The following is a 13443-nucleotide window of genomic DNA, read 5'->3' on the forward strand; positions in this document are numbered from 1 at the left end:
TTTTTCTCAAGTTTTAGGTTCTCAGACAAGTTGTTAGTATTATCCCTTGCCAAATATCTGGTTTCCAGCAATGGTGTATCAAGAGTGGCTTTTTTTTTTTTTTGACTGAAGAAGGGTCTTTTTATTTCTGCTTCCTGGTTTGGATTCTATAGTTTCATAAATTATATGGGAGTTTAAAATTAATGGTATGTGATAGATAATTCACATATCAAAATTTTACATCTGAATCTATCAATTTATGCTATGACCTTGCCATGACATTTTTAAAAAATATTTATTTTTATTTCTCTCCCCTTCCCCCACCCCTCTTGGTCTGTTCTCTCTGTCCATTCGCTGTGTGTTCTTCTGTGTGTGCTTGTATTCTTGTCAGCAGAACCGGGAATCTGTGTCTCTTTTTTGTTGTGTCATCTTGCTATGTCAGCTCTCCGTGTGTGTGGCGCCATTCCTGGGCAGGCTGCACTTTTTTTGTGCTGGGTGGCTCTCCTTACGGGGTGCACTCCTTGCGCGTGGGGCTCCCCTACGCGGGGGACACCCCTGTGTGGCACGGCACCCCTTGTGCGCATCAGCACTGCGCATGGGTCAGCTCACCACACACATTGGCACATCAGTTGAGCCAAATCCTCTTCCCTTGCCGTGACTTTTTTTTTTCCACTTTTAAAAATTAAAGTTAATAGACCACAAAGAACATTACATTAAAAAACATAAAACATAAAAAACATAAGAGGTTCCCGTATACCCCACTCCCCACCCCCCATACAATCATTTTTGTAAATTGTATTTTTTTGAAGATACATACATCACACAAAAAAGTTACGTTAAAAAAATATAAGAGGTTCCTGTATACCCCCACCCCCCACCCCACTCCTCCTACACCAACAACCTCCCCCATCATTGTGGCACACTCATTGCACTCGGTAAACACATTTTGGGGCACTGCTGCACCACATAGATAATAGTTTACCCTGTAGTTCACACTACTGTGGTCACTTTCTCTACCTCAATGCTACAATTTCTTCTGTTACTCATCACAATAGTTTTTGTAGTAGAATATCAGTAAGTACACTCTAATCCATACTCTATTCCTCCACCCTGTGGCCCCTGGGATGGTGATGTCCACTCCACCTCTATATCAAGAGGGGGCTTAGATTCCACATGGATGATGGATGCAATTCTTCTGCTTGCAGTTGTATGCACTCTTGATTCCCTGGAGTGGTCCCTTGCCATGACTTTTTGCTGTATCCACTATCATTGTCCTTCCATGTATTATCATAAATACACACAAATGAAACCATACATTTATTTGATAAGCAGAAAAAATATTACCACATACCCTATTTTACACTACGTAATGACATAAGTAGTTGCAGACGTTTCTATGATTTGTGCTATTTAATAAAACCTAGCACTTTATAAAATTCCCTTTTCTATGTAAGTCCAAGACCATATAAAATTATTTTTATAAGTACACAAATATTGAAAAAACAACACAGAAGCAACAGAAGACAATGTGTGCAGGAGCTATCCTTTGCACATTGCTCGAGCTGGACCAAAAAAGTATCTTTGCTTGTGATGTGATAGTTACAATGGAGTGACTCGTCACACCACATACACATATGTGCATCTTTCATGGGTATCTGTAATACTGCAATGCAAGTATATTTTAAACCTGGGGTTTTCTGTAGTTTGAAGAGGCTATAATTTGTTCCTTGCCCAGAATGCAATTTCTGAAAATTTTACTGCTGTTCTTCGTGATGTGTAGGAATCATTTCCTTATTTTTTTTCAGCAAAATGTTGATCATTTTTAAATTATACTTTCAGGGAAAATTCAGATGTTGGATTCCTTCATACTTAGCTTAGGCTTTCTGGTGACAGAAACAAGTGTTTCTCATTCAATTCGACACGAGGTGAGTTACCAATGATAAAACACAACAGTTGCTCTGGAAAGTTGTGGATGGGTCTCTGTTTTGTTTCTTCACCATGAATCCCTTCTCCCCTCCCAAAAAGGCTTTGAAGACTTTGAATGGCATTTTGGATGCTATGCCTCGGGAAGAGAGAAAAAAACTCCCTTCATCCAAAGATGTATGTTATCTTATGTAAGTGACCTTGGACTCAATTATGTGATGCGGTAATGGCAAAGTCCCTCATTATTGTAATTCTTCAACCTTTGTTTGCCTTAGACCTGCTTACTACCTTCCTTCAGTTAATGCTTTGTGCACCTCTTGTGTACCATGTCCTGAGGGCTCGGCAGTGATGGAGGAGTAAGGGAAAAAGCAAGACTTTGCTAAATTCTGTCAGCTGTGTGTGCTTGCATCAAACTCATGAGGAGAACAGCTTTCTCAGGCAGTAGATTATTTCCTTGTGAATGGGAGCTGCATTAGTGATTTGGGAACGAATGTCAAGAGTACAGAACACAAAATAAAAAGACCAAAACAATAACAACAACAACAACAAAAACACAAAAGCGTACAGACCCTGGAGTCAGATTGCTTGGGTTCAAAAATGGGCTTTGCCACTTGTTAGTGGCATAATCTTGAGCACATCCTTACTCTTGGTGTACCTCAGTTTGCTTGCTTGCCAACCGGGGTCAACCAATAGGGTCTACTTGATAGAGATATTGTAAAAGTTAAGGCAATCCATTTAAAGTGATTAGCTTGAAGATGGTAAATACTCAAAGGTAACCAGCTGTTAGCTATCCAGTAGGGCATGGACTTTGTGTTGCTCTTTAAGTAATGGGTTGGTTTGCTTTCTAATCCAGCCACAGTTCCATAGTTCTTGAGATATGAAACCGGGAGGCAGGATTGTAATGTGTGATCAAGGAAAGGGCGAAGCCAGTGTGTCAGGGTTCTCCAGAGAAGCAGAACCAACAGGGTGTGTGTTCATGCATGAGCACACACCCTTGCATGCATGTCTATAAATAGGTTATGAGAAATTGGCTCACGTGACCCTGAGGGCTGGCAAATCTGAACTTCATGCTAAGACTTGGACTGTGAGCTGGGAACTCTGATAAAGGTGATATTGAAGGCCTGAGTCCAAATTCCCCAGGGGAAGCTGGCAGGCTGGACATTCAGGCAAGAGTTGTTGAAGTCTTGAGGCAAAAGTTCTTCTGACCTCTGGAGTCTGTAGTTCTTGCTAAGACCCTCAATTATTGAATGAGGCCCACCACGTGGTGGAGGGTCATCTCTGTTCCTTAAGGTCAACTGATTGTAGAAGGGATCCCCTCTCTGTAATACCTCCAAAGAAACAACTAGGCCAGCGCTTGACCAAACAACTGGACACCATAACCTTGGCAACTTGATGCAAAAAGTTAACTATCACTGCCAACATCCTATTCTGAAATTGAACGTAGTCACCAGTCTTGAGGTGTCATTGTTGTCTCACTGTTACCAATCTTGAGGAGTCATTGTTGTCCCATTGTTAAAGAGATACACAGCTGTGACAGTGAAAGGAAGAACAATAACTTTACTATAGTGTACGAGTGATTGGTGAGGGTAAAGCTCATTGCCATCATAGTCACTTATTTAACTAGTTTCTGCAGGATGGGAGTTTTTCCTGAAAAGAAAATGTTTATGAAATGAAATCACTGCTCTTACTGGAGTATTTAGATCTGAAGAATAGCTGGCCAGATGTTTTCTAAGTTTTCAAACTAACAATCAGGCGACTTTATTTTTTGTATGTTCTGGGAATTTTGGCATGTTCTGAACTTCAGAGGTGAAATCTGCAAGCATGCAATTAAGCCAAACTTTCAGTGGTACTCTTTTTATTTTTGAGGTCCCGGGGCCAGGGTTGAGCCCAGGACCCCTTATGTGGGAAAGCCACACTCCACCTCTGTGAGCTGCATCTGTTCCCCCTCCCTCAGTGGTACTCTTTTAAGTCTTCTATGTAATAGTAATGAATCAATTCGTTTATTATAAGAAGTTGATTGTTGAACCATTGCAAGATTTCTTAACATGTCTGTTCTTTTAAATGGTGTTCTTTCAGACATTTAAAAATCAACATCGCCCTTGTCAGCATTTAATTGAAATTCTTAAATAATGAGGAAGTCTATGTTAATGTGATAACTTCATCCCATTACATCTCTAATTGAAGGCTTATCAGTTTTTTCAGTCAGATCAAGTAGCTCAGAGAAAAGACCCACAGCACTTTCTGTATCAGTTCCTAAGGTAACTTTGAAAGAACATATACATTTACGGGCTGGTGAAGTGATTACCAAACCCTAGAATCTTAGCATCTGATGAATCATCAGAGATCCTCAGACTGAATTTACCTTACAGAAAAAGAAACAGAACCTCAGAATGTATAGTAGCTCTAGCATCTTAAAAAATACAAAATATTTTCAAGTCATTAATATATAAACTTGAGAATATTTTCCCATAAACTTGAGAATATTTTCCCATACAAATGCATTATTGACATCTGATCAGGAAATTCTGATCAATGTGCATTCTGATTTGAAGCAAATAAAAATTTCAAAAATGTATATCTTGGTTTTTAAATTTAATGGTAATATAATAACATACTTATTTATGTTCATTTCAATAAAAAGTAATTTATATGTTTCAGGAAAGAACTTGCAAGGACAGTTGTGACTGTGGGTGGTAAGTGTTCAGAATTTTATATATTAGAATATTAAATATTGGACACTGGGGGTTTTATGAGCATCCTATGAGGAATAAAATTATGGTCAAATTGAAGATGGGAATTAGGATTTTATTTAATTCATCATGGAGATTTTAGCATGCTGGAAACTGCGATGAATAATTAATGAATACTCATTCACTCACCAACATTGTCAAATTTTAGCCTCTTGCTATATTTGCTTAAAATCTTTTTTAAAGTAAAACAAATCAGACTTAGAAATAAAGCCTCTTCTGTTCATGTCCCTTTTCCCATTCTTCTCTCCTTTGACAGAAAGAATCCTTAGCTTGGATTTGTTTTTCACTCCCAAGCATACTTTTCTATTTTTATTCTGTTTTCATATGCAGCATTGTTTTTCACATTATAAAAAAGCAATTACATAAATGCCATTCTGTTGTACATTTTAGCTGCAAGTTGCTGCTTTTTTCTTTTTAAGATTTATTTTTTATTTATTTCTCCCCTCCCCACCCCTACAGTTGTCTGCTCTCTGTGTCCATTCTCTGTGTATTCTTCTGTGTCCTCTTGTATTCTTGTCAGGGCACCAGGAATCTGTCTCTTTTTGTTGCATCATCATGCTGCATCAGCTGTCCATGTGTGTGGCGCACTCCTGGGCACGCTGTGCTTTTTTCTGCACAGGGTGGCTTCCCCTTATGGGGCGCACTCCTTGCACGTGGGGCTTCTTTACTCAGGGGGCACCCCTTTGTGGCATGGCACTCCTTGCATGTGTCAGCACTGCGCGTGGGCCAGCTCAACATATGGGTCAGGAAGCCCTGGGTTTGAACCCTGGACTTCCCATGTGGTAGGTGGATGCCAAATCCACTTCCCCGCAACCTGCTTCTTAATCCTTAAAATTATTTGATATTTAAACATGTTGATACATGCTGTATTAATTGTCTGCTACAAATACAATTTATCTGGGGATTTTATATTTGTAATAGAAAATATTGTAGGCTGTTGGATAAGCTGATTTTGAGGGAAGTTTTAATATATTTAAAATATAAAACCCAGAAATATTTATTTTTTAAAAAATGTTATGCTGACCTATTCAAATTTTTTCTAATAGTTCTGAAATACTGAATTTCAATGATTATGACTACTCCAGGATTTAGCTTGTTTTTAACTATAAGACACAATCCTAGTCTTCTAAGATGGAATTTCTTAGAGAAAGTATTACTCTGTGGAGCTCGTTTTTTTTTTCTTCATGCTATCCATGTCATCGTGTTTAAATCTTTAGATTATGACCAGCAGGTTGGTATTTCTGAAGCATTGTGTAGACTGGTGACTAAAACATCAAGGGGTGACTTTGTACATCAGTGGTTTGAAGATGAGGCCATTGCTGAAGCTTTCGAAGAAATGAAGGATCGAGAATTTGAGACGGTGAGATTCCAGGTCGCAAACATTCTGTTTAATCAATATTTATTAAACATCCTGGCAGCACTTTCCAGAGTGTTAGGCTTAGGGGAGAAATTTTTTTCTTAAACGTGATTAAAGTTCTCATTCTTAAACTTCCTGATTCACATGTAAGTGAAACAATGTGAAGACGACAAGGAGAATATATAAATATAGATGAGACCTCTTATAGATAACTCGGATTGGAGGCAGAGCCATGTCAATCTGATGCATCCAGTTGAAAAAAATAAATGTAGAGGGGCTAGCAATTGTCAGTGAACTTTGAAGGTGGTAAGACTCAGAGAAGAAGAGAGCATTTCAGCCTTGCTGAGAAGAGCTTGAGCAATAAGGGGAGGTGAAAATTGGCGTGAATGTTCTAGTGGCAGAGGAGAGGAGCGTTATGTGGTAGTTAGGTAGTGAGACATCATCCTCTACAATCAGGAAGAGCAAAAGAAAGTTTCAACTATAATGAACACTTAGTAGCCATGCTCCAATATGTGTTCATCAATTGTAACAAATGTACCACACTAATGAAAGATGTTGTTAATGTGGGAAAGTGTGGGAGGGGGAGGGAGTTGGGGCATATGGGAATCCCCTACATTTAGCCTGCCCTACATTTCTTGGTAACATTTATATATTTTTAGTATCTTTACAAAAATAAAAATATTCAATGTACTTCCACAGAAACTGGGCTTATGATTTTTGTTGCAGATCCACCTTCATCCAAAAATAGCTAGAATGTTTTTCTTATTTTTAAGTTTATAAAATGAAAGGATAATTTAAGTAAAGGTAAAATTCTCAGTGAAGAGTTCATGTTGACCAAAATTTTTCTACTGAGAACTCCCACATAATCAGGATTTTATCATATCTGAACCTTGAAGCACATTGTTTCAGATTTTGAGCCTATTGCCACAAATGTAGTTATTAGGCTATGATTCAATATGATATAAATGGAAAGACTTTGAGCTTTGGGGTTACCCCAACTTGGGTTTAAATGCCACCTCCCTTATTTACTTGGTAAATGCTTCTTGGTATTGTTGCTGACTTGTGCAGCCTGAGTGTCCTCTCTGTAAAATGGGAATAAAATCCATCTCAAAATCGTGAGAATCAAATGAGAGAAACTGAATGTGCCTGGGATGTCATGGTGTTCAGATATTCGTTTCCTTTATCTTCTGTTTCATTCCTTATCTATTAGGGAAACTTAATGAAAATAGGATAAAAGTAATTATCCTATTTCTGAAATCCTTGTTCTCCCCAAACCTTCGACTTCTTAATTTGCTTTTTTTTTTTTTAAAGGATGTACTGGGGAGTATCACTGAAGCTACACCCCATTCCACTTTAATTGGTTTTAGATGAGAGGTTTAGACCAGTGGTGTCTACTTAGCCCCGAATATACACAATGAGTATGAATTTCTGAATATAAGAGCCCATCCTTGCTAATGAAAGGGATGAAAATGTAGATTAGTGTCTATATTTGGCTTTAGGATTTGGTGGGTAACAAATTTACCTTCCTACCAGCTATTAGGTAGGTGAATTGTAAAATATTCTTTATTCCTAAAACTTATAAGGGAGAGAGAACCGGGGAGAGAGTGGGATAGAGAAGATCTGAAAAGAAAAGTAGAATTGGATAATATACCAAGATAAGTCCAAAGCCATTATGGGTTTGTAGTTGGCTTGTCTTGGGCAGGAACTGGGGCAGATGGCTTACCCCACAGGGTAAGCAAATATTGTAATCGGGGTCATCAGTAAAATGTATTTCTCTTGCTTCCTCTCCAAGAACAGTAAAATGCAATTGTGCATGAGACCTTTGGAATTCCTCAGCTGAAAATCCCATAGTGGGGGTTGGAAGAATCCTTCCAGAAACATGTGTCTGGAGCCCTCTTGTGACACAAAGTATGTTTTAGTGAACACGTAACAATGAATCCTGGTGAAGGATAGTGATGTTACTGGATACTGGGATTTTAGAAGCAAAATACTGGCCTCTCCATGTGAGTAAGGGTAGTATTTAAATAGGACATCTTGATTTATTTTGTTTTTTAAAAGAAGTTTGTGTTATTTACTTTGAAGGACAGTAGACGGTTTCTCAATGACCTAAACAACAGACTTGGTGACCAAAGAAGGTAAGATGTCTTTGAGCATTATATCATTTACTAGTTGTATTCTGAAAATGTCTAAAATGTTAAAAGAATAATCTGGGATCCTCTTTATTTTATTTTAGAAGAGAATACAGGGTATTTACCAAGCATAATTGAGTTGTCGATTGAGTAATAACCTCAGAAAATAGATCCTGGTTGTCTAGAGGCACATTTGAGTTTTTAAAACGATCTCAATCAGTCTCTTAGCATATTTACTTATGACTTGGGGTGTTTTTTAATATTACATCCTCCAAGGATCCCTTAGATTTCATAAAGAGCTATTTCCCAAAGTCTGGAGCTCTCTGAAGAAAGTCATTTGATGGGCAGTCAAGTTCTTGGTGAGAAAACATTTTCTGAATACACTCCTGCCAGAGGGAATGTTGCCAAGCAATGGGTCGAGATATAGAATCAGTAAACCTGACTTGTAGACTGTTGGATGCCAAGCTCCACTTGCAGGTGTGAGACTCTCTGCCATACACGGTACAAAGTGACTTAACAGCATACCTTAGTTATAGATGCTTGTTGTAAAACATCTGAAAGTTGCATTTGGGTCCATCCCTATTCTACTTTTTTTAAATTACAAGGGTTTGTTTTTGTTTTTGTTTTTTTTTTTTTTTGCAGTGTCTACTCATTTCCATGTATGGCTGCATTTGCTGATGGGTATCAGGTATGCTTGTCTTTCTTGGGGGTCATGAGGGTGTTCTGTAATGAAATCCATAGTTAGGCTTATATAGGTCAAACTTTTCTTAAAGTGGGATCTAGGTCCAGGGATAAGTATCCCTGGGACTAAGGGATTATTACAAAGTACTGACTAGTGATGCATTTGGAAAAAGACCTTGACCTAAATGGGGAAATACTAAATACTAATGAGTTTTTATGCCTAAGAGATTTCAGAGTGATTTGGGAAGGGATGTTGCATTTAAGCATGTCTTTTTAATTTCCACTCTTACCGTTTCCCAGCCTTTCTTTGTCTTTCAAGATCTGGACAGTGTTGAAAAGTACTAATCATGATCAGTAATTTTGTCCTCAATTTGGGTTTGTCTGATCGTTTCTTATTATGAGTTTATGGGTTTTGGAGAAGAGCACAACAGAAGTGACATGCCCTTCTCATCAAGGTGTACCTGCTGTCAACAAGACTTGTCACTGGTGACGCTACCTTGCTTGCTTGGCTAAGGTGGTAGTGAAGTTATCTGCATTGTGAAGTTATCATGTTTTCTTTCTGTACTCTTTTTACTGCAGCTGAGTCACTAAATCCAAGCACACTGGAGGGGAATGGACTTAAGGTTGATTTTTTGAAAGAAGTAACATTAGCATATATCAATTTTGCCTTCATTTTTGTAGAATACTTATGCTGTATATTAAAATCTTGCTTTTAGTTGTTATAGCTCTTCAAACATGTCAACCTACACTCTTCTGGTCTCCATTGTTGATGATTGTCAGCATCATCTTGATGCTTGAAAAAAAAAAAATAAGGGATCTAATTTCTCTTAGAGATCCAACAGTGAAACTCATTGTCCCTTTCCCTGTCTTCTCTGCTGTCATGACCAAGATGTATTATCTGTAATTTTAAGGGCCCTGCTGTTATGATTGGATAAAGGACTTTTAGGTTCCTTACTGCATACATGAGGTCAATTACAGGAACCTGGTCTCATTTTACCCTTCTTAAATAACAGGTAACATTATTCATGTGTAGACAGAAGGGAAAAGGCAATTTCTTTGTTTCTTTCTTTACCTCTTTCCTCTCAGTTGGTGTTTCCAACTCTATACCCAGAAATTGGGGCCACTCTCCTTTCTTTCTAGTTCATTATACTTTGTACCTTAATAAAACAAGGTTGAACTTCATCCCCTTCTTATGGTTTCTAGAGGAACCAAGTCCTTCATGGAAAGGTGTCACAACCTATAGAATCACAGTTTCAGGGTAAAATCTTCAAAGGACTTTGAATCTTGACTTGACTGAGGTTTCCTGGACCCTGTCTTCAAAATGTCCTAATAAACCATTTCTCTGTTTTGCGTTCACACCCCTTTCTTGGCCTCCATGAGCTGAGCCTTCAACCTCAAGACCATGCTTCAAGTTTCTTCTCTCCAGAGTTGATTCTAGTAGATTGGCTCCTGTATCTCAATTCTGTCTGATGTCCTCAGGTACTCTGAGGAGTTCCAATCTCTGCTAAGTTCTTCTTCCTACTGAGACGTTAGAACTTCCACCAGCTACTATCAGGGCCCTTACTCTTACCCCTTACACAGAAGAACAAACAACAAGCAAAACAAATGAAAAAATCAACTCAGGGAAAAAAATCAACTCAGCATCTCATATCCGAGGTCCCAGGTTCAATCCCCAGTACCTCAAAACAAAAACAAACAGAAAAACCCAAATAGGCATGAAAAGGAAAGATGGCTAAGAAATACCATTTATTGGACGAGCCATTTGTAGACTAGGAGCCTTGTGTTTGCTCCATTGTTAGGAGACTTATTAGTTTGTCAGAGCTGCCATCACCAGTACCACTCACTGATTTTGGCTTAGCAACAGGAATTTATTTTGAGGCTAGATGTCTGAAATCAAGATATGACAGGGCTTGCTTTCTCCTCAGAGACTGGAGCATCCTGGTGCCGGCTGACAGCTATCCTCAGCACTCCTTGGCTTGTGTATCTGGCCCCCCATCACACGGCAGTGTCCCCGCCTTTACCCTTCTGTGACTTCCAGGGTCTCTCTATAAGGCCCCCAGCAATCCAGATTAAGGCCTATCTTTCTTTAGTTGGGCCACACCTTAACTGAAAGTAAAATCTTTCAAGAGGCCCTGTTTTCAATGGGCTCATGCCCACAGAGATTTGGATTAAGATTGAGGACCTGTAGTTGAGTAACATAATTCAACCTACACTGGGTGAAAACTTTACATGTACTGCCTGATAAGATGCATAGAAAACATCCGCGAGGAAAGAGGCACTGCTAATGGTGCCTGTGGGAAGGTACCTGGAGGAGGGGCGGTGGAGGAGATCTCACTAGTCTCTAAACATTTTGAATCCTTCTCTTTCTTAGCTGTGCATGTATTTCTAATCAATTAAAAGGAAGATAATTTGAAATATACAAGTCTTTGGTCTTATGGATGTCAAATTAGATGGCAAATGGCCACTTACATTTAATTACACCCTCTAGAGGTTCCTATCCATATGTAGTGTGGATTGATTCTCTGTGATTCCCACCAAGAAAAGATAGTTTGTGTGGATAGAGCCCTCTGACACATTTAAACATCTGTTATACATGCTAGGGTGGTGAGATTTTGTTTTTAGAAATGGTGTAGACACACACAATGGAGACTCCTCTCCTACTATGTAGAAATGAATGAGACAATAAAGGGAAGCCTTTATAATACTGGGATAGGGCTATTCTTGGAGAAGGATGAGTTCTGCTTTTAAGGAATAATTTTCATCTGACCCTTTAATGCGATTTTTAAAAAATATACCTCATGCTGAAATTCTCTCACAGGTGAGGAAACCAGCAGATGAAAAATTAGAGAAATTTTGGATTGATTTCAACCTAGGAAGTCAGAGCATAACTTTTTATATAGACAACGCTGAGGTAATGACATTTGATTTCCGATTAGACCAAAGTGCTTAGTGATTGTGGCTACCCAAGTATGTGTATATGTGTTCACATCTTTCACTTACTTTTTTCCCCCCAGAGTGCTCTGTGGGATTCAGTACGCCTTTTCAAGGAAGCAGTGATTAACTTCAGCATACTGGGTAAGATGAAAAATTTAAACTACACCACGTTCAGTTCAGAGTATTGTTTCTGTCTATATTTGCAGTGTATGTTCAGTTAATGCTAGAGCAGATTTTGACTGTGCCTGGGTACAAGAGGGGCAGTGGGGCATGGTGGAGGGAGCATTGCTCTCGTGGCCAGGATACAGGGGTTACTGTGCTGCATTCCCTTGCCTTGTGACTTTGGGGTTCAGAAAAAATTGCTTGCCCTAACTTACCCATTATGAAATGGCTACATTAGTTGCCCTTCCTATCCCATGGAATTATAGTCATAATTAATGAGGTTATGTGAATGTGCAGCTGCCACTATTTAGATATCAGCCATTTGAGCCCACTTTTTAATTTTAATTTATTCATAAGAAGTATTTATTTAGTGCTTAATATATGCTGTTCTCTGTTCTAGGTATTTGTCATTCATCACCTCATTTAAAATCAGAAAAAAAAACCCATAAGTGCTATAATTATTTCCATTTTGTCAATGGGGAAATTAAGATAAGATTAAGTCTCTTGTCTGAGGTAAAAAATCTAGGAAATTATAGGAGCCATATAATTTTTTTAGAAATATCAAAGAGTATGTGGCTTACTAGGATATCTATATAAAGCTTTTTATCTTCTAATTTTCTTCATGAACACTTTGTATACATGAATCACTCTTTTGTGAGATAAAGCAGTTAATTAAAATGAACATCTGTTCTAAAAAACGAACAAAATCCACTATATCTGTGATTAAATTATACAATGCACTGATATTCTGGTAAAGATTTGTCTAACACATTCGATTATAGACCAACTCTTTCCATTTTTGATCAATATTTTAATACTGATTCTTGGGTTCTTCATAGCATAATAAGAGAGACCTTTTTTTTTCATGTCATTGCATTTATTTTACATTTTTTATTATCTTTTTTTTTTTTAAAGATACATAGATCACACAAAATGTTACGTTAAAAAATCTAAGAACTTCCCATATACCCCACTCCCCACCCCCTTCACTCCTCCCACATCAACAACAACTTCCATCATTGTGGCACATTCATTGCATTTAGTGAATACATTTTGGAGCCCTGCTATACCGCATGGATTATAGTTTACATTGTAGTTCATACTCTCTCCGTCTGAGCCCACTTTTAAGCTCCATCATTCATTTTCCCTCTCAGCTTGATGTGTAGGGTCCAGTGGTCCATTTCTGGGTAAAAACAGTGAATTGTTAGTCCGGTTCAGCATTTCAGCTTTCATCATACTTGATCAGGATTCCTGAATTAGGCCTTTAAAAATTGAAGGAATGTTTTTGAAAGTAACTCAGTATACTTAACACTTTTTAAGTAATAGGGTTTACTGAAGGGTTAAAACTAAATACTATGCAATTGCATGGATATTATACCTCACCTCTTTCTACAAAGGATTTGAGGCAGCTTATACATTCACACTAAAAGAAAATTGGAAATACAGGAAAAAAAAAAATGAAAATGTCTGCCATGAAGGCTAATCTACAATGGCTACCATGGAGATCTAGATTTGGTTCTTGGCTTTC

The 13443-nt window shown here is 38.2% G+C and overlaps 1 protein-coding gene across 1 annotated transcript in view; it reads left to right on the plus strand.

Annotated features, from left to right (window-relative positions):
* SYCP2L (synaptonemal complex protein 2 like) overlaps positions 1–13443 on the plus strand; it is a 141766-nt gene that overhangs the window by 24464 nt on the left and 103859 nt on the right. The window contains exons 8-15 of the mRNA XM_058285113.1: positions 1819–1904; positions 2005–2093; positions 4561–4595; positions 5870–6012; positions 8092–8144; positions 8781–8826; positions 11638–11730; positions 11834–11894. Coding sequence (XP_058141096.1) covers positions 1819–1904; positions 2005–2093; positions 4561–4595; positions 5870–6012; positions 8092–8144; positions 8781–8826; positions 11638–11730; positions 11834–11894 — 606 coding nt within the window. The remainder of the gene's footprint in view (positions 1–1818; positions 1905–2004; positions 2094–4560; positions 4596–5869; positions 6013–8091; positions 8145–8780; positions 8827–11637; positions 11731–11833; positions 11895–13443) is intronic.

Source organism: Dasypus novemcinctus, chromosome 22 (assembly GCF_030445035.2).
Source record: "Dasypus novemcinctus isolate mDasNov1 chromosome 22, mDasNov1.1.hap2, whole genome shotgun sequence".
NCBI lineage: Eukaryota > Metazoa > Chordata > Mammalia > Cingulata > Dasypodidae > Dasypus > Dasypus novemcinctus.